This window comes from Hipposideros armiger, unplaced genomic scaffold, assembly GCF_001890085.2.
Source record: "Hipposideros armiger isolate ML-2016 unplaced genomic scaffold, ASM189008v1 scaffold_1124, whole genome shotgun sequence".
NCBI lineage: Eukaryota > Metazoa > Chordata > Mammalia > Chiroptera > Hipposideridae > Hipposideros > Hipposideros armiger.
Window position 1 is genome coordinate 255,745 of NW_017732474.1, and position 22,849 is coordinate 278,593.

At 41.4% G+C, this 22,849-nt stretch overlaps 1 protein-coding gene across 1 annotated transcript in view; it reads right to left on the minus strand.

The window, feature by feature from the left end:
• Window positions 1-22,849, minus strand: part of TRPC5 (transient receptor potential cation channel subfamily C member 5) — a 176,909-nt gene that overhangs the window by 23,699 nt on the left and 130,361 nt on the right. The window contains exon 6 of the mRNA XM_019632331.1: window positions 9,725-9,920. Coding sequence (XP_019487876.1) covers window positions 9,725-9,920 — 196 coding nt within the window. The remainder of the gene's footprint in view (window positions 1-9,724; window positions 9,921-22,849) is intronic.

Sequence of the window (22,849 nt, forward strand, 5' to 3'; positions counted from 1 at the left end):
AAATAGTGATATTTGAAACTGTACCTCCGTGATTATTGACCCGGTGAGAACAAGGACTGCATCTGTCTTGTTCACCTGTCACCTACTGCATCCCCAGTGCTAAGAACAGAGTGTGTAGTACATAGTAGTCCCTCAATAAATATTTGTTAGTCACATCCAAGAGATATTTATTGTTAAGTGAGTGGATGGAAGAGTAAAGGACATCAGCTAGCCAACAGATGGGCACAGGTATTCTTTGGATATTAGGCCCTTCCTGTCACTCACATAGTTGGTCCTGTTTTTGTTTGAGTTACCCAAGATAGAGTTTCCATGACAAATACTGATATTCCTGATGTACATCCAGGAGAGGTGAAACTGGGATGCAGAGCAGCAGCCCAGACACCTGCCCTGTTTAGTTGTCCTTTAGCACAGGGAAAGAAAACCCACTGCCCTTCATTTGTCCTCTTCCCATTCCCACGTACATGTTTGTCAGTCACCAAAATCATTACCAGGCAGCAGCAGGCATCGAAGGCTGCTGCTGCAGTCGGAAGCAGAGTCTGCTGCTCAGCAGAGACCTGCCAAAGTATACCCTCAGCATTTTGAGGCAAGGAGCTTTCATCGCTAGCAGATGCGGGCTCTCAGACAACTTGGTGACTATGAGTGAGCATTGATGTGGGACGGATGAATCCATTTCTGTGTCAGACCACCAGGGGGAGGGCCAGGCCAGGCCCAGGCAGGATGCAGAGATCTGAAGAGTCAGCCTTTGGTGCCCACTGCAGCCTTTGCAGCGAGAATGCTCTTTCCTATCATGAAAGTGAAGGGTGGATAATTCCATTTATTGGTGCAGCTATAATTTCAAGAGAGGCTCTTGGCATGCAAGAGCTATCTGGGAAGGAACAGGGCTGAGAGGGCCTCAGGTAGGATGTGCAAATTGAAGGAGGAGTGCTTGTCATGCAAATGAGCTTGGTAGCTATGAATGTTTACCTTTTGTGGGTGTGGTGATCTCAGGTGGGTTGTCTGATTGTTCATTTGGGAAGGCTGGGAGTATTTGGGGCAGAGCTGAGAAGAAACCTGAAGTTTGAAGTCTGGTGGGCACACTAAGAAGAAAAAGAGAGCTAGTGGATGTGTGTGTGGGGGGAGGAGAGGAGGCGGGGGGAGGGGGGAAGGAAATCTCAGCTCAGGGAAGGTGTTCTAGGGACCTAGTAGTGAAGTGCACATCAGGTGCTTTTTGGCTTCAATGTAAGTATCTATGTGATAAACACAGTGGTTCTGTGCATGGGTCTTGGGGTTTGACTACCTCAATTCAAATTGAGGCACTACCACTCTATGTCCTTATCGGTAAACTTGGATGATATAGTGCATTATCCTGGTTTTTCTCCTATGTCTCTGGTTGTTCTTTCTCAGTCCCTTTGGTCAATCTATCCTGTTTTTCCAATTTCTACACATTAAAGTGCTTCAGGCCTCATTTTTGGGCCCTTTCTTTTTTCTACCCGTACTCACTCACTTAGTGATCTCATCTAGTCCTTCCAAATCCCTAGCTCCACCCTGGACCTATCCTCTAGACCTGTAGACCACTGTCTATTCAATGTCTCCCCTCAGATGTCTAATAGGCATTTACAACACCACATGTCTAAAATTCAACTCTGAATCTTTGCACCCCCTCATCCCCCTCAGCCTACTCCTTCCCCACTCTTCCCTAACTCAGTAAGGGGTAACTTCAACCTTCCAGTTACTCAGGCCCAAAATCTTGGTGTCATCTTTGACGCCTCTCTTTTGCTCACACCCCTACATCTGATGCATTGGCAGATTGGATCTATCTACAAAATATATGTAGAATCCAACCACTTCTCATCATGTCCGTCATGACCACCATAGTCTAGGCCACCATTAGCTCTTGTCTCGTTAATGCACTGGTCTCATAATTTGTCTTTCTATCTTTGCCCCTGCACCATTTTCATCTTTTCTCAATCAGCCACAACGATCTTATTAAAATGTACTTCCTTTGCTCAAAACCCTCCCATGGCTCCCTGTTTCACGTAAGAGTAGAAACTAAAGGTCTATCATCCCCTACACCCTCTCTCCCTCACTCCCATTACCTCTTTGACTTCATCTTTTACTTCTCTTCCCTTTGTTTACTCCATTTCAGTCACACTGGCCTTCCCAAGGCTGAAATAAATGTGTTGGTATATCTGAGCTGTTATCTAGAGGCTCTGGAGAAGAATCTATTTAAAGTTTATTTCCAGTGTTGGCATAATTCATTTCCTTGTGGTAGTAGGACTGAGGCACCACTTCCTTGCAGGCTGTCAGCTGGAGGCAACTTTCATGTCCTAGAGGCTGCCCACATTTTCTTTAGTTAATAAACTTTTATTTTTATGTAAAGGGAGTTGTACATTAATTATACTTTGGGAGGGGGAAGCCTCAAATGGCTCTCTCCATCTTCAAGCTAGCAGTGACCCATCAAATCCTCCTTGTGCTCTGAATCTCTGACGTTCTCTTCTGCTACTAGCTAGAGAAAACTCTGCTTTTAAAGGCCTCGTGTGATTAGATTAGGCCCAGCTGGATAATCTCTTTGATTAGTAACCTTCATTACATTTGCAAAATCCCTTTTGCCATGTAATGCAACATAATCACAAGCATACTATCTCATCATATTCACAGTCCTGATGATTAGGGTGGGAAATCTTGGCAGAGCATTTTAGAATTCTGCCTACCACAATGATATTCAGACTGTTTAAGAAACTGACAAATCAGAATGTGTGCCAGCAATAGTACTGGAGCAGGGCATGGAAAATACCTGCTGTTCCAGGTGTTACCCTTTACTAGCTGGAGTGTAGGATGGTCTGGGAGTGTCCCAGAAGGAACAGATGGAATGGCAGCTATTGTAAGTGTGACAGTATATTTTGCAAAACTTAACAATCTAGTTTACTTTTATTTTTTATTCTTTTCTTTGTTTCCTTCCCCTCCTCCCTGATTCGATTGCTCTGTTTACCCAAAGTTACATACACACCTTGTTAATCTGGTTAATCACCAGAACATGGACTTAAAAGAAACTATTTCAGTCCTTAGACATGTAGACACCGATACCCAGGCTGCAACTCCCTTGCAATTTTCCACCAGATGATACATGAATCACCCCTATGACTGGGTCTGAGATAACATTATATTGGAACGAATCTGACCTTAGGATGCATTTTTCCAGATGTCGGCACCCAGGAATCGCCTAACTCCCCCCTTTCTGCTGACTCTTCTTATGTGCCTATAAAACCTTCTGGCTGTTCTAGGAACGTAGAAGATGGCCTTTGATACAGGAGTTTACCATCTTCCCGGAATGCTGGCATTTTGAATAAACTTCCTTTTTCTTTCCACCAAACCTTGTCTCTCGAACTTTGGCTTTTGTGTGTCAAGCAGACAAACCTGGGCTTTTCAGTCACACTATTTGCCACCTATTTCAATATTTTAACAACGGGGTGTCATATTAGTGCATAGCAATTGGTTATCTACCTGGTTATAGGGTTACAAATCATGGAATAATGTTTGAAGTGCTGCCTTCTGCTCTGTACTTTGAGAAGCTGAGGTTGGTCCCAGACGACTGGGGGAAGGCAGGGAGACTACCTCCGCTCCTTGGCACTTCAGTGGTGTACAGCGGCCCCTTCCAGCCTTGCCTGCTGTCTTTACAGTTCTGGATCTGTTCTAATGAATGTCGTCATTTGCATGACTGTTTTCTGCAGTGGGAGAGTCCACCCATCATCTGAGCCACCAAACATTGATCCCGAGGGAGACAAGAATCCTATGTATTTGGTCTCCAAACCATCCAGCAGATGTGGCTTAGTGAGGCAAGTACTATTTACTTACGCACTGAGAAGTGTTAGAGTGAATATTCCACAGCAGCCAAAGAAACTGAGGGTTCTTATTAACTTGTTGAATGAGGCTGCATCACAGATCATCATGAGCCCCATATTTTGGGAGATTCAATCTCAGGCAACAGATATGCCCCTTATAGGTGAGCTGGTGATAGGAAGAGGGCCTAAGATCAATGAACTTTGTGGGACTGCTCTGTCTCTCCCACTAATATTTTTATGTAGGTGAATTTGATTAAAATGGCATCAAAGACAGGTTCACTTGATGGAATTGGGAACATAAACATCAGGAAAAGCAATGACAAGGTGGATGTGTGAGTGAAGTGTTACAGAGGAAAATGAGCATCTCGAGGGAGGTGTAAATTACTACTCATTACAAACAATACTAATATACAATATGGTCAGCTTCACCTGCTGATACTGGTTGGGACCACCGAGCACAGGACTGCAGTGATCTCTGCTACCCCATTTCTTGAGGCTGACTCTATCCACTACTACAGTAGCCCTTCTTCTGGCATAGAAATATGAATTGCCATATATCCACTCCACCAGCAGTTCTGCATTCTGCAAAGATCATTGAGAAAGAGCTCAACCCTTCAAGGGATTGGTATTAACTGGTGTTCTTGAGGCCTGTCCTAGAATGTACGTTGAACAGATTCACAGTGCAGCACATCGACAACTGAGCCTCTACTTAGACTCAGTCGGCCTGTGATACCTTTTCAAATAGGAGAGATTTGTCTTTAGTGGCTTTTCTTCCTGCAACCTTTCCCCCATATCAGGACCCTTCTAAACATTGCATTCACTACCGAAGTACAGATGCATGAAATCTATGTGCTGGTCTTTACTACGTAAACAGCTCCAGTTATTTTTGGAATCAGGTTGCCCAATATCAGGACTCCACTGGATCCAGCTCCAAATGGTAAAGATACATGACCAGAGGACCCTAAGCAATGGGTAGTATTCAGAATGGTTGGCCATGACTCTAGATAATGTGAGACGGTATAGGTCCATTAAGGCCATCTCCCCACAACCCCACCAGCACCCCAACACCCAGCTCTCTCCTAAGCCAAGGTGTTTTCCTCAGCTGCAGTAGTAAGTGACATTAAAACACAATTTACTACTAGCAAGTGGTGAGAGCTGGAGTAGATAATTTCAACATTTCCTAGCAAAATATCACTGAGCTCAGTGGGAGACACCACAGCCCTGCATTAAGTGACAAGAAAATGTCTCCTTTTCCACTGCCATTAGGAACAATCAGCTGTAAGACATTCAGGGAGAAAACCGACAAATGCCTCAGCATGAATATTGCAATCTTGGCAAGGATAGGGTGTTAGTATGGTAGTGATAGGTTTGGAAAATAAACCACTGTGATTATATGCCTGCCCCTCTTACAGAGACAGACTAGGAGTGAGCATAGATCATTTCAGACTTCTTGATCTAGTTGGGTTTGGACGATTGAGAAAGAGAGGAGAGAGAGAGAGAGAGAGAGAGAGAGAGAGAGAGAGAGAGAGAGAGAGAAATTGAACTCTTCTGTTTCAAAAGCAACAGATGGGCAGAATTTCAGAGCTAGAAAGAACATTGTGAGCCTATCCTGCTCATCTATAGACACCCAGACTCACAGGATATTAGAGCTGGCAGGGATATAAAAACCACTGAGTTAGACCTACAGATGGCCAACAGCTACATGAAAAGATGCTCAACATCTCTAATCATCAGGGAAATACAAATTAAGACCACAATGAGATACCATCTCACTCCTGTCAGAATGGCTATTTTAAAAAATGTAAGAGATAACAAGTATTGGTGAAGACGTGGAGAAAAGGGAACTCTTTTGCACTGTTGGTGGGAATGTAAATTGGTACAGCCACTATGAAAAACAGTAAGGAGGTTCCTCAAAAAATTTAAAAAAAACTACCATAGGATCCAACAGTCGTGCATCTGGGTATATATCTGCAGGAAATGAAATCACTATCTTGAAGTGATATCTGCACTCCCATACAGCGTTATTCACAATAGTCAAGATATGGAGACAACCTAACTGCCCATTGATGGATGAATGGATAAAGAAAATGTGGTATGTACACACACACACACACACACACACACACACAGTGGAATGTTATGCAGCCATGAGAAAGAAGGAGAGCCTGTCATTTGTGATAACATGATGAAACTATAGGGCATTATGCTCAGTGAAATAATGCTAAGTGAAATAAGCCAGAGAAAGTCAAATACTGTATGATCTTACTTATATGCGGAATCTAAAAAAAAAACCTCATAGAAACAGAGAGTAGAATGGTGGTTGCCATGGGCTAAGGATTAGGGGAAATGGGGAGATATTGGTCAAAGGGTACAGACTTTTAGTTAGAAGATGAATAAGCTCTGGGGATCTGATGTACAGCATGGTGAATGTAGCTAACCATACTGTATTATATACTTCAGAGTTACTCAGAGAGTAGATCTTAAAGATTCTCAACACAAAAAAAGGTAACTTATAGGGCCGGCTGAGTGGCTCAGTTCGCTAAGAGTTGGCTTAAGAATGCGAGCTCTGAGCAACAGCAATTTGAGTCCCTGCCTGAGCTGAGCTGCCGCTGAGCTGCCAACAGGTGGAAGGATGGCTCAACTATAAAAAAAAAAGGTAACTTATGTGAGGTGATGGATGTGTTAACTAACCTTATGGTAATCATTTTGCACGATATATGTGTATCAAATCACCACATTGTACAGCCATGCATCACTTAACAATGAGGATGTGTTCTGAGAAATATGTCATTATGTGATTTCGTCATTGTGCGAACATGATAGAGTGCACTTACACAGACCTAGATGATAGAGCTTACAACTCAGCTAGGCTGTGTGGTATAGTCTATCACTCCTAGGCTACAGACCTGTATAGCATGTTACTGTACTGAATACTGTAGGCAATTGTTACACAATGGTAGGTATTTGTGTATCTAAACATGTCTAAACATAGAAAAGGTACAGTAAACTATGGTATAAAATATAAAAAAAAACACAGTGTACCCGTATAGGGCACTTACCATCAATGGAACTTGCAGGACTAGAAGTTGTTCTGGGTATTAGTGAGTGAGTGCTGAGTGAATGTGAAGGCCTAAAACATTACTGTAGACTGTAAAGACTGTCCCACAAGCCCTCCCCTGTTTCCTTCTGACAGGGTCAGAAATAGAACATTGAAGCTATCAATGCTGCTGTATGAACAGGGATGTGGGCTGGCTTGATTGGAAATATTGAGGAGAAACTGGCTGAGTAAGGTGTAGATCAGCATTATATATATATATATATATATATATATATATATATATATATACATATATATATATATATATATATATATATATATATATATATTTAGTGACTGTCAAGAGGGAGTGGAAGGTGGTTTGAGGATCAGTAGGAAAAAATCAAGATGGAGAGAAAAAGGAACATAGGGATTGTAATGACAATATGCTATTGGCCACTGCATTTTGGAGCACTAGTCATATTAAGAAACCTTGTGGTATTCACTTACAAAATAAGGTGTTTAACATGGAGAGGGTGTAGAAATGGGGAATTGATAGTTTTACCTCGGAAATTGGATTTTGATTCCATTTACCCTAGTGAGAACAAAGGGCTCTCTCTGGCATTAAGTTGATGGAAGAAATAAAACAACTTTGCTTTTCATCATTACAACCTGAAAATATTCCCAAAGTACAGGGACAGGCTGGCTCCACACTAGCACAGAAAGCTTTTACAGTAGTGGCAGTAGCACTTAATATGTATTAAGGTAGCTCCTGTGGACCAGTATCCTTGTACAGAATCTTAGGTCTCAACAGAGAATTTACAGCAATGAACTCTGAAGTACATCAAGCTAGATCTGGGAGGGCTGTAGCACCTCTGAATATGTAGAGCTGGAGGGGACAGGATCCTCTGTGTTGAAACAGGTCAGTGGCTGACTGATGGGGATATAATCTGTGTAGTCAAAACTGAGGTGCTATGAGAAAGAGGGAATCTACTACTGCCAAGTCCCACATATATTGCTCCCATCAGAGAAAAAAAAATCCTCCTGAACCACATCTCATTCAATTTCGTGCAGGAAATTCAGATCCATTATAATCCTATGGGACCACCATTGTATACGTGGTCCATTGTTGACCAATATGTCGTTATTATGTGGCACATGACTGTATCTCAAATATATCTCAATAAAGCTGGGGGAAAAAGACCATCCATCCCAACCTCTTCAATTTTTATATGAAGAAACAGGCCACAAAAAGGAAAGTTAGTCAAGGTCATGCAGTTATAAACAACAGAACCAGGCTATGGTCCCTGGTCTTCTAACTCCAAATATATTTTCCCACTGTACTTCCCTCCCTTATCCCCCATCTAAGCACCTGAGATCTTAACCATCCCAGTAGATAATTTTATATTCTGATTTTTTAAGCTCTCCAATGAAAGAAATCCTACAAATTCAATTCGAAGAATATATTTCTTTTCCATTTATGGTTAGGAAATTCTTCCATATATATCTCAAAGTTCTTCTGCTGCAACATAAACCCATTCCTCTTTGATCTGTCTTTAAGTGGAAATGGACCACAGATGTTCACTATCATCAATAATATTTACGAGATATGGACCATATGTGTATACATATGTGTGTGTGTATAGGTATACCTCAGATATTGTGGGTTTGGTTCCAGACCATCGCAATAAAGTGAGTGTTGCCATAAAGGGAGTCATAATCATTTGCTGATGGAGGATCCTGCCTCCAATTTGTAAAAATTGCAACACCTGTGAAACGCAACAAAGTGAAGCACAATAAAATGAGATATGCCCATACACACACACACACACACACACACACACACACAACCAATAATTAAGCTTCTTTTCTATAGGCTAAAGGACTCTTCAGTAGCAAAACAAATCTGAGAAATAGCACCTATGAAGGAAGATAAGACTCAGGTGTTTTCATTCTGTGCTTCTATGCTACAGCAAAACTTTGAGCAACAGACAGACCCATGGGGGTGATCTAACATCCAAATTCACTGATACCCAACTATTGGGTTGTCAGAAAAGTCATGACGCATTTTTGCAACAAAAAAACATAGAAAAAAATATGTCATGCCTTTTCCGACAACCCAATAAATAGAAAGTCAGGTAGCCAGAACTCCTGTGTTAATACTCCACTTGTAGAAATGATAGGCAGATCATAAGAAAATAAGCTAATGTTAGGTATTTACTTTGGCATCAAAAAACAGGTCAGGGTCCAGACTGATCCCATATTCTATACCTTTGCCATTTTCACTTTAGAGCAATAAATATTGCTGATCCAAATAGTAATATGATGGTTAAAAATATTCAGCAATGGACTCCACTTCAGAGTGTCTCACAGTGAAGTACAGTTACTCATATATCCTTGATTAAAAAATAGTTACTCTGTCTGAAAATGTTGTCCTTGTCAATAGAGTGCTCATTTTGGGGAAGGAGATGACTTCTGTGAAGAGGGAGATAAGGCTGTCTTGCCTTCATCAGTTCAATCTCCCCTGGAGATTAGTGGGGTGACATGTAGCCAAACTGTGCTCATACCTCCTGAGATTTCCTTACTAAGTCAAGAATATGGATTCAGAGATTTAAAAATATGTTTAAGAAGAAACTAGAAAATTCTATTAAGTAGAATATCTTTCTCTAGATTACCAAGATCCAATGGAGTAAGAGTCCAAACTAAGTTGCCTTGGAAAGAAATAATTCAATCTAACTACTCGGAAAGCTAATGTAAAAGAATTGAGGCAGACTGTTTCATTGAGTTTCCTATGGGCTCCATACCAACGTGACTCCTCCTGAAGCCACCCGTGTAAAGGTAACGATCTTGGTAAAGCAAAGCTACTCACGGCAATAAGCTGGTAGGAGTTGTTCATCATGGCAATCAGCATGTTCAGCAGCACTACCAGGGAGATGACATTGTACGTCCCAAACATGGTAGCTCCCACAAACTCTGTGAACTCGTGTCTGGCTTTCACATTGGTGACATAGAGATTTAAAAGGCCAAATACAGACCAGAAGAGTGACTGAAGGGTTTCAAATAGCCTAAAGAGATGAAAGAGCAGGTTAGTTAATTGTCTAGGAAGCGCGAGAGAGAAAAACGTTAGGTGATCTGCTTAATGAAGGGGCTACCATATTTGTATCCAAACAGGTAGACTGATGGTCTCACATATTTTGGTCTCTTTCCCAACCCAAACCAGCCAGGTCAGTTTATTTGTATATTCCCACTTCTATTTCTTATGCTTTACCTTTCTACCTGTGACACCATCTCTCTTTTCTCAGTCTAACAGAGCTTGTAATATTTCAAGACTTACTTCAAGGGCTACTTCCTCCACCAAACTTTCTCTCTCATCTTCAGACCATATAATTCACCTGCCACCTGTCTAGTTAGAATTCAGTGGTGCTTGCATTTAGAATATGGTGCTTGGATTAGATTGCTCTGGGTTAAAATGTCAGCTCTTACACTTGCTAGCTGAGTGAACATGAGCAACTTACTATTTCTGATACTTCTTTTGTGGTTGCCACAGGGCCTAGAATGGTGCTCAGCTCAGAGGAAGAGCTTAAAGATTCTTGAATTAACCCTTTATGTGGATTATTTTTAATGTTGTATTAATGAATAATTACTGAACACTACAAAAGCATACTAGAAACTTTTATATACATTATCATTATTAACTACTTGACTTTGGGAAAGTTACATAGCCTCTTTAAACTTCAAGTTTCCTGATCTCTAAAATGGTTATTGATAGGATAACTACTAATTGTTAAAATGTATTGTTCTCTTACTATGGGCCAGGCACTGTGCTGTTTTGCATGTATTATAATATTTGATTCTCAGAATAACCTTATGAAGTAGCTACTATTTTTCTTCTATGTTTTCAGATGAGAATCTGAGGTACAGAGTGGTCACACAGGCCGAAGTGGCAGAAGTAGGATTTGCACCTATCTCTTCTGACTCTAGAGCTCACACACTTAACCACCTTACTCTGTTACATAAGATATTGTATTTAGCCCACTCAGCACAGTGCTTGGCATATGGTGAGCATTAAAATGGAAGCTATTCTAATTGTTTACTTGTGTTCTCCGTTAGGCTACGGACTTCTTGAGGATAAGGATGCTATCTTACTCAATATCTTCATTGCCTGACACATAGCAGTTGCTGAATATTTTTTTTAATAAGTCTGTAATAAAGATGACAGGAGAAGCAACTAACTAATAAAAGTATGAATGAATGGCACCACTCTGGTGACAGTAGCAAGAAAGCTATGAACTGAAATCAGTGGGAAAAGCTGGAGACAATCAATAAGGATATTTAATATCTTGTCAGAAAATAAAAAAGATGAGCCTTTGATGAGGACTGAGTTTGTATCCACGTAAATAAGATGGGGAAATATGGACCAAATGTTAGGTAGAGAAATCACCTCTGATTAAGTAGGAATAGCCACAAATGAATGGTGATAGTCTATAAGAAGGCCCCAAGTGACCTGCTAGGTCATGGCTCTGTGCTATTTAGCTTTACATATATTTGTGATTATTGAAACTTTACACAACAAATTTTACAAGACTATAAAACTGGTCTTATACCAGTTTTTATGCATCTCTGGATAAAAGCTCAGACTGGAGCTTATATACCTGGATTGAAATCCTGACTCTGCCACTAATCATTTATGTGACTGGGAGCAGCCTGCTTAGCTGCTTTGTCCCCTAATTTCTTCATTTGTATAATGTGTAATAATAATAGTGCCTACTTGATGGCATGGTTGTGAGGATTAAATGAGTTAATTCATGTAAAGCTCAGTTTGTAATAGTGCCAGGTCCTAGCACTCAGTTAAATATTAGTTGTTTCTATGAGTATTAACTTTCCACCTAAATACAACCTTGTTTAACCTTTCTTTATTGTCTTTATAGATTGTCATTCATTTGCATATCTAGTTGTACATAATAGCAATCATAGTGTATACAATTTTTGTGCTTTTAAAACTTACACATTTTGCATATATACAGAGTCTTCATATGTATCATTTTAATATATAGCTGCCCAATATTCCACCCAGTGAATACCAAGCCTGTCTGACAGTTTTATCAATGCTTTTGATGAAAATAGAAGGCAAGCTTCTTAGATTTTTAGATGGCACAATACTGGGAGTGTTGGTTAATAGATTAGGTGACAGGATGAAGTTTCAGGAAGATGATAACAGCCTGGAGCAATGTGCTAGAACTAACAAGGTGAAGTTTAATAGGGGTCAATGTAGAGCTTTGCTCTCAGGCCAAGTGCCCAAGTAAAGGATGAAGGAGGCAGGAGAAAGGCTAAGGGTTTTCACTGACAGAAAGTTCAAAGTGGATCAGCACAGTGACAAAGCTTGCCAAATACTTCAGCCATATGGGGGTGGGGTGGGCAGAAGCAGAAGGAGATCTTCTAAAATTCAAGTTAGGATTGCTGCTGGATTTCATTATTTTTTATCCACTTAATGATTCAATTGGTATGCTGAGCACCTTTATGTCTTAGTCTCCTCTATGATAGGCACAAGGCTTACTAAGTTGGGGGTCCCGGTCTGGTGAGTGAGAGAGACAAATGACTAAAATACAACATGTTATCTATTGTAATGTATATGTGCTTAAAATGCCATGGGAAAACACAGAAAGAGCCTGTTAGTGAGAGCAGGATCAGAGTAAGTAAAAAAAGGCTTAAAAGAGCAGGTAACACTTTGGCAGAGGCTTGAATGATGGGGAAGAGTTTTCCAGGCTGGCCAGGTGCAGCTGGGACTTCCAGGGAGAGACATTGCCATGTGATGTGCAAAGATCTGTAGGGCTGAGATGCTTCCCTGTAATTTGGGGATGAGCAAGATATTGGCTATGGAGGAGGGGAGTGAGCATCTGGGGGTGGGGTGGGGCAAATAACCAAACCCTATGTGCTATAGTAAAGAGGTGGATTTTATACCGGGGAAAATTCAGATACTTTGGTGATCATGGAGCCAGGACGGTTACAGGTTAACAGTGGTATTTAGAATGAAACTTCTGCATGGCAGGTGAGAAATTGTTTGGAGGGGAGATAAGACTGAAGGCTCAGAGGCCAGTTAAACATGCAGAAGTTCTTGGGAGAGATGATTTAGGTCTGAACTAAGACAGTGGCGTGCGTGCATGTGTGTGTGTGTGTGTGTGTGTGTGTGTGTGTGTGTAAAGGGTGGATACGAGAGATATTTAGGAAATAGAACGGACAGGGCTGAAAGGCTGTGTGAGGCTGGATGTGCTGAGACTGTGTCACATGAGAGTCCTAGATGACTTCTAGGATTCTGGCTGGTGTGACTTACTAAGATGAGGAATTAAAAGGAAATAGGTTTGGGGTGGTGATATGGAGATGAATAATTTAGCTGTGCACATTTTTTGTTTGAGAGGCCTGTGGCACAGCCAGGTATATTCAGGAGGCATTTGGAGACAAGGGCCAAGACCTCAGAAGGCAATGTGGGACTGGTGAGTTAGCTTCTTGCCAGTTCCACCCTTTTTCTCTAACAAGTCCTGTGCTCTCAGAGTGGTGATATCCTCCCAGTTGCTTCTCTCGACAGTAGCTGAAGGCCAGGTACTCCCAGTATAGATACTGAACTTGAACCATCAATAGTACTGTCATGTGGTTGTCAGCAAGGACAATGAAGTTCGCTTGAATTGTGTGCCAAGGGAAAAAAATATTTTTCCTCTTTTAAGTTGAAGAATAGCAATGGAATCTCTGGAGAATTAGAAGGAAAAGATGACAATAAACAGATGCTATACTTTGTGCCAGGTATACAAACAAGCTTACTTCCTCCTTCACTAAAAGCTTAGTCTTTCTGATGCTCTGACTGAGTAGTGTGTGTTTTAATATATTTTATAAATGCCTAAGTTGAGTAATTTTAAAGAAAACATAAATCAGAGTCAGAACTCTGTGGAGAAAAAAAATCAACACCTAGAGGAAAACTGAGCTAACATTACTGCTGATTTGGCCACAGCTCAAGGATGCTTCTTCATACCTGATGCCCTAAGATATAATTTCATGTATGACAGGTGCCCATACTTGTCAATTGTCCTTGCTGGGCAAGTGATGGGAACAAAATGTCAGTTGGCAACAGGGGTGTTAATCACTACAAACTTACAAGGGGACATTTCATAAATTTCATCATCAGAGTTCACATGAAAGGATAATTGGCAGGGATCTCTTCAATTCTGTTGAAAACGTTGATGGGAACTAATGCAATCTCCTGCATTCTTAAGCCACTACAAAATTGCTCTTTTTTGTTTTTTTTAAGCTGAGCCATCCTGCCACCTGTTGGCAGCTCAGCTCGGGCTGTGAATCGAACCGCAAAATTCCTCTTTATATTGAAAACTGTTTGACGTGAATTCTGTCTCTAGAGTTGTGAAGGAAGGGAAGCAGGTCCTAGTCCAGAGGCACTAGCAAGGTGACCAGTTGCCATTACAAACTCAGGGTTGGCTTAACCGAAAGATAACTATTTCTTTATCAACCCATTTTGTTCTATTTTTCCTTTCACGTGGGTCTGGTTTCCCCATCCAAAATTTTGACTTGAGTTCTGGGAAAAGAGGTAGGGGTGTGGCCTAGTGGAGGGAGGTGAGTGCTGCAAAATAGGCGAAGAATAAGCCAACATTTTTCAAACTCTGTTTGCTGGAACCTCATCCTGGCCAATATATTTGGGAAAACCTCTCTCTACATTGTAAACTCACAATGGAAAATATCTGAGAAGTCCTACAGTGAAGAAAGCTTTTAAAATGTGTCCCAGTATTTCCAAAACTCATTCAATCATAGATCCAATTTTTATGTCTATTATCATTTCCCTGAACTGTGGCTATTTGAAACTCATCTTTGGAAATGCTGCTAGAGGCAAATAATGGGGGTAGGCAAGGTAGCATTGTTTTTTCCCCCTCTCTATTTGTACAACTTGGGGTCAAGCAGAAAAACTTTTTTGTTTGTTTGTTTGTTTCCTGGCCTTTGTTAATGAACATATTTCTAGAATGTTTGAGTCCACCAATGCCTGACTGCCTTAGTTTATAGAGTAAAAGGGAAAAAAGTGTATCTTAGTTTAATGACTAAGAATATCTCACAACATTCGGGTCATTGCTGTGATACCAGTGGTGAGTGGAACTCCCTATGAATGGGAGAGGAGATGGACAAGGTATAGGACACTGAGACCAGGGCAACCTGAGGACCACTCCTGGAACCTAACAAATTTCCTAATGTGTGCTTATTTTCTTTCTCTTGCCTATTTTTCTGATAGTGTTCATCAGAAAATAAAAGCCACTCTTAAGGCTTCAAGGTGCTAAAGAAGCAGACGTTGACTTTACAAAGAAAAGGCACAGGAGTTCCATGTGCCTGAACGCAGTGGACTCATGGACAGAGAGTCATGACCTGTCTCCTGTGTCCCATGTCAGAATGGGAAACATTTCCAATCAGTGCTTGGTACCCTCTGGCCCACCCAAAACTTTAAATTAATCACAGATGGTGAGCTAACTTTAATTTTGCCTTCAGCCTGGACCCTCTCTCTAGCTTACTCCTGTGCAAGGGGCACAGTTGTCACGGGGAGATGCTCACAGGCTTTTGCGATAAACCCCAGTCTATGCTCCATACAGGACTATGGCACAGAGCATTTGTCACTATCAGCATTCCAGCTTCTAGTCCATACTGGGTGAGCTCAAGCAATCGTTATTTTTTAATCTTTTTATTTTATTATTTTTTCAGATTGTTATTAAAAACATAGCAAACATACAATATTATATGAGTTTCAGGTGTATGCCATAGTTATTCAAAATTCATATACCTAAAGAAGTGATTACCATGATAACCCAGCAACCATTTGACACCATACCACACTGTAACAATATTATTGACTATATTTGCTGTGCTGTACATTACATTAGGTGTACAGCATAGTGGTTAGAGATTTATATAATTTAAGAAGTTATCCCCCTGACTAGTATCACACCCACTTGGCACTATACATATTTATAATGTTACTACCATATCATTGACTATATTTCCTATGCTTTACTTTACATCCCCATGACTATTTTGTAACTACCAATTTGTACTTCTTAATCCCTTCACCTTTTCACCCTGCTCCCTAAAACCTTCCCATCTATCACCCCAACAAATCTAGTACCCATTTGACACCATACATAGTTATTACAATATTATTAACTGTATTCCTTATGCTATATCCTATATCCCTATGACTACTGTGCAACAACCAATCTGTACTTCTTAACCCCTTCCCCTTTTTCACCCATCCCCACAACACCCCTCCCATCTGGTAACCATCAAAATGTTTTCTGTATCTATGAGTTTTTTTTCTGTTTTATTTGATTGTTTAGTTTCTTCTTTAGATTCCATATATAAGCGAAATCACATTGCATCTGTCTTTCTCTGTCTGACTTACTCCACTCAACATAATACCCGCTAGGTCCATCCATGCCACTGCAGATGGCAAGAACCCATTCCCTTCCATGGTCGAACAATATTCTATTGTATATATGTAACCACCTCTTCTTTATCCATTCAACTGTCAACAGACACCCAGGCTGCCTCCACATCTTAGCCATTGTAAACAATGCTGCAGTGAATATATACATGCACACATCCCCTCTAAGTAGCATTTTAGATTTTTTTTAATAAATACCCAGAAGTGGGATTACTGGTTCCTTCTTCATCTTTTTATAGCCTTTGTTTTAAAGTCTATTTTGTCTGGTATAATAATTGTTACTCCATATTTTTTGTTTGTTTCCATTTTCATTAAATATCTTTTTCCATCCCTTTACTTTGTCTGTATGTGTGTTTCAATCTTAAGTGAGTCTCTTGTACATAGCATATGTAAGGGTTTTGTTTTCCTATTCATTCAGCCACCCTATTTCTTTTCTTTGGGGCATTTAATTCATTTACTTTGAAAGTAATTGTTGATAAACATGTAGCTATTTCCATTTTATTATTCATATTTTTTGGGGTTTTTTTTTTCATCTTAAAAAGAAGTCCCTCTAAGATTCCTTGTAATACTGGTTTGGTGGAGGAAATCCTTTAGCTTTTTCTTGTCAGGGAAGCTCCTTATCTGTCCTTCGATTTTAAATGATAGCCTTGCTGGGTAGAGTAATCTTGGTTGTAGGGTCCTGCCTTTCATCACTTTGAATATTTGTGCCAACCCCTTCTGGCCAACAAAGTTTCTGTTGAGAAATCAGCTGACAATCTTATGGGAGCTCCTTCATAAGTAACTAGTTGCTTTTCTCTTGCTACTTTTAAGATTCTCTCTTTGTCTCTACCCAATGCCATTTTAATTATAGTATGTCTTGGGATGGGCCTGTTTGGATTCATCTTGTTTGGGACTCTCTGTGCTTCCTGGGCTTATATGTATATTTCCCTTTCTAGGTTAGGAAAGTTTTTCGTCATTATTTATTCAAATATGTTCTCAATCTCTTGCTTTCTCTCTTCTCCTTCTTGTACCACTATTATGGGAATGTTATTACGATTGATGTTGTCCCCAAGGTCTCTTTTTTTCCTCATTTTAAAATTATGTTTGCTGTTTCACTTGGGTGTTTTCTGTTACTTTGTCTTCCAAAACTCTGATTTGATCCTCTGCTTCATCTAGTCTGCTGGTGATTCCTTCTAGAGCATTCTTTATTTCAGTTATTGTATTCTTCACTTGTTACTAATTTTTTTAATGGTTTCTGTGTCCTTTTTTATGCTTGCTATCTCGTTGTTGAAGTTCTCACTAAGTTCCTTGAGCATCCTTAAAACTACTGTTTTGAACTCTATCTGGTAAGTTGCCTGCCTCCATTTTGTTTAATTTTTTTCTTTTTTTTTTATCCTGTTCTTTCATGTGGGAACTATTTCTTTGTTTCCTAATTTTGACTGCCTCTCTGAGTTTGTTTCTATGTATAAGGTAGATATGCTACATCTCCTAGTCTTGGCCATGTGGTCTTATGTAGTAGGTGCCCTGTGGGTCCCAGTGGCACAGTATACATTGCCACCTGCTCCAGGTGCTCCAGGAGTGTCACTTGTGTGGGTTATGTGTGCCCTCCTGTTATAGTTGAGCCTTGATTACTATTGCCACATTAGTGGGTGGGATTGACCCTAAGGCTGATTGACTGTGGGGTTTGCCCATACACACAGTGTATGGGATGCTGTGTGGTGGGCTTACCCCACTGAGTGGGATTTGTTCCAGCAGGCTTGTGCCTGTTGAGGCTGCCTTCTGTGTGTGCCCTTTGTGGGGCAAATTGAATGGTGCTCTGCTGTGGCCTGAAGCCAACCTCTAAGTATATTGGTTCTGGGGCCTCTTAGGAGGGGCTGTGGTGCAGGCTCAGTTTGCCCACTGCTTGTGACTGATCAGGGCCTACATGGCAGGAGCTATAGAGCAATCCACAGTTGTTTGTTGCCTGTGGTAAACCTGGAGGCACACGGGAGAAGCCACACTCCACCGAGGATGTTTGCCACCAGTACCTGACCTGGAGTAGCTCCGCAAAAAGCCAGAACACCCTGAGGCCTGCTGCCACCTGCTGGCTCCCTTAAGGTTGAGCTGCTGATAAAGCCTCTTGTGGTAAGTAAGTTGGGCAAAGCAGGGTCTCAGGGAGTCACTAGAGTGCAAAGAATTGTTTTCACCAGGGTAATGTAGATTCTGGTTTGGTGCCAGTGCTGACCCTGGAGCTACTCAGAAAAAATCTCAGAGTACATTGAGGCCAGTTGCTGCCTGCTTGGGGCATGTGGATGCTGAAAATTTTTCAAGAAAGTGTGCAATGTTTGCGGGGCTGGTTGCTTGCTAAAAAAGTGCCTCTGGCTTGGGGGATTTGGGTAGGGCAGGATTCCAGGGAAACAGCAGGGTAGAGCAATGGAGCTCAACAGACTAATTCAGATTCAGATTTGGTCATGCGCATGGAGGGAGGGCTCAATACAGGAAAGATGGCACCCACCTGCCAGCTGCAGTGGACTAAGACCCCACACAGTGAAAATGGCAACTTTCTCTCCAGTCCTCGCTCTGCAGCCACACATGTCAGTTTGCTCCCCACTATGCTTCCAACATCCCCTGAGTTATTCTCCCTCTGCTGGAGCCCAGGGTGAGTGTCTGTGAGTGAGTGAGTCTGTGTGCAGCCCTTTAAGAGGATGTCTGGGTTTCCTATAGCCTTCCATCCCACCCAGATGGTCAGAATCCCCACTCTTTTTCACAGCTAGATGTGTGGGCTCCTCTTCCCAGCACCAGTACTCTGGTTTGGGGAGCCTGCTGTGGGGCTGGGGCCCTTACTCCTCCTAAGGGAACCTCTAAGGCCAAGATATCCCTCCCGATTCTCATCTGCCACATGCAGCTGTGGAGCCAGCCCTTTCCACGTCTCTGCCCCTCCTACCAGTCTTGACACAACTTCTTTACATCCTTAGTTATAAAACTTTTGTTCAGCTAGACTGCAGATGGGTCTTCGGGTTGATTGTTTATAATTTAGTTGTAATTTTAATGTGTTCATGGGAGGAGGCAAGATAGCATTTATCTACTCCACCATCTTGAATCTTTACCTTGGGCAATCTTACTGGTTCCTGTTTAGCATGTTCAATTAACATTGCTTGAAGGGTGGAGTTATATGCCTTTTGTTTTACAACCCTAGGTAGGGGGAACATTCTCCAGTCAGATACAGTGTTCATCCCCATAATACAATCAGGTGAAAGAGATGCAACCACTTTACACAAAGCCTGTTTAAACATACCAATTGTCCTACAAATGTTTACCTTAATTCCATCAACTTTTATGTCCCTAACTGCAGCTTCTACTAGGGCTTCATCAACAAGTTTTGGTTTTACAGTACTGGGTTGGGGAAGTATTTCACCACCAGACATAATATCCATTCCCATAAAACATTTAGGTAAAGGAGACACAACTTCTTTACATAAAACCTGGTCAAACATTCCAACTCTCATAATCCTATCAACCCTTATATTTATATATTATTTCAATCTAATTATAGCTTGAGTCAGGGCTTCACCAATGGGTTTTGGTACCAGAATTTGTGGGAGTCCCATATTAATGAGTCCTGGAAATTTCTCTTTTCCACCCCCTGACCATTTTAAACACCCTGTACAAAAGGCTTTGAGTCCCATGCCAGGGGTGGAGCCAAGGGACCCTGGCCCTTTTGTCACTATATCTTGCTTAATTTGCCTAACCACTGCCCCAAGTGATTGCTGGTCATGTTTCTCATTGTAATTTTTGCCCTCTGTTTTTTTTTTTAGTTGAGCCATCCTGCCACCTGTTGTCAGCTCAGCAGCAGCTCAGCTCGGGTCAGGACTCAAACCGCTGTTGCTCAGAGCTCGCACTCTTGAGCCACTTGGCTGGCCGTGCCTTCTGGCTTTTAAAATTTCTCTAGCCTGAGGTGGAGTGGGTTTTTTGAGGCCCTTTAATGTTGGGGGACCAGCACAGGGTCCCTTTGTCCCACCGAATCTTTGGTCATACTGTATGAAAACCTTTGTTTTAACCGCATCGATGTCCATTTTATTCATCTTCTTTTTTTTTAAAAAAAAGATTTTATTGGGGAATTGGAACAGCGCTGGGGAATTGGGGGAAGGGATCAGACAAGTTGCTGTTGTTTTGTTCTTAACCACTGCACCACTCGGTCGGCCCTCATCTTATTCCTTAATAGCCATCTAAAGATTTCCATCCTGCTGGGACAAGCCCTGTGACTCTCCCCTTTCTGTTTCCTCTTTGTTTCTTCTCCTATCAATATTTTCTTTATTTACCTTATTTCTTAATAACTGTTTAAAAATTTCCACCTTTTTGGCCTCTTCTTATTCTCTTGTTAATTAACCTATTTATGTTTAATTAGCATGTATAAGACCCAGGCATGGAAGCTGAGACAGAAAATTCAATTAGTCTTCCTCAACTGTCCCTGTTTGGCAGCAGTAAGGTTATATGGGGTGCCCATGTGACAGTGGCCCCCTTAACTATAGCATTTACCATGACTTGCGTAACAGGCGTATTCAGGGATAGATATTACAGTCATCATAAAGCCAGGCCCATATGACTTGTAAATGAAGCATATCAGCTGCTTCGTCTTGGCATTCATAGGGGGAGATAGACAATCCCCATTCTTGGGGTAAACAGATGTTAGTGGCTTTTAGCCAGTCCACAAGGCTGGCTGTTCCTTTGGGAATAACCTCCTTTGTGTCTGGCTCACATATAGCCATCTGTGATTGTTCCATAGTGAGCTGTGGGTCCTGCACCAACCTAAACATGCTCTTCCATTCTGCAGCATTCAAAACAAAGACATAGCTCCCAAATGAGTCACTCTCATAGTCCATTTCAGTATAAGTTCCTCAGGAAGCTGATGATATTGAACTACAAAATGAAACAACTCTTTCACACTATACTTCCTGGTTTCAATAGTTCCTTGCCCTCTCCATACATTGACAACCTTCTTGCTGACCAGAAGTCTTAGAAGTATTTCCTATTGTCACTGCATAATTTTTCCCTTGGTGGGGCAGCTTCGAGGCTGGTGGCCCAAGCTCAGACTGATCGAAATCTGAGCTTGGTTTAGTATCAAGGCCCAACCCAGCACTTTCTTTTACTTTCATTTAGCTATTACAGAAAACAATAATCAAGGGATTGCATGTTTAGCATGCTTCTTATTATTTTACATTTCCTTGTAAGTCCAGTGAGCCAACTCAGAGTCAGGTTTACTGCCATTTGTAAATTCCACTGGTAACTTTTACCTTTAGTAACTTATCACAGCACAACTGCAGTTTCATACCATGGATGACTACAATAGGTAGTCATCCAGGGATCAAAGGTTCATAATCCCTTGCCTTTTTAACCTTTCTCTTCCCAAACCACTGCATGTTTCTGTGAGCCAGGGATATTCTAGCAAATTCCATTTCTCTGACACCAACATTTATCTGAACTCAATTCCAACATATAGGTATTGGGCGGTTTCCCCTGACACTACCAATTTTCTGACACCTGCTGGGTGTCCTACAGTTCAACTCATAGCTGACATGCTGGGTGATAGTGTCAGATTCCATGAGTTAAGGGCTCAGTTCCACAAGACTGCCCCCTTACCTCCTCCCCCACCCCACAGACTTCAGATCCTAGTTGCAAGTCTAGGTTGTTACTACAGGCAAGGCTCCAAGGACTCCCAACTCAGATTTGATTAATTTTCTAGAGTGGCTCATGGAACTCAGAGAAACATTTTACTTATTAGATCACCCATTTATTATAAAAGGATATAACTTAGGAACAGCTAGATACCCAGGTATGAAGAACAGGTGCAGGACTTACATGCCCCCTTTAAGCACATTAGACTCTCCTCAAATCTCCAACAACCCAGAGGCTCTCAGAAACTCATCCTTTTGGGGTTTTATGGAGGCTTCATCACATAGGCATGATATATTAAATTCATTGGCCATTGGTGATTGAACTCAATCTCTAGCTGCTCTCCCCTCCCCAGAGGTCAGGGGGGTGGGACTGAAAGTCCCAGCCCTCTAATCACATGGTTGGCTCTGCTGGCTACCAGCCCCCTTCCTTGGGTGCTTTCTAAAGTTCACCTCAGTAACACAACAAAAGACACATTTATCGCTCTCATCACTTAGGAAATTCCAAGGCTTTTAGGAGCTCTGTGCCAGAAAGGGGGGGGATAGAGACCAAATACATGTTTCTTATTATAAATCACAATATCACAGTGTTCATTAAGATATTTTTGCATCCTTCCTTTTTCTTTGTTCTTGATTCAGAATAATTAAGTTAGCTTTGGTAATCAGAGGAATAGCTTTGCTGTTTCATTTTGTTGGTGAGTGATGCTTTTTTGAGTGAGGAATTATTTACCCTCCTTGCATTAATGCCTTTAAAAATATGGGATGCCACCAAAATAGTTTAGAACTAACTCTTTCAGTGAGTTACTGTGAGCCCAGTTAGGTGTTTGTCTCTTTTCTCCCAACCCTAACTTCACCTCCTCTCCTAGTCCCCTGTAGGGTCCTTCCTCCACTT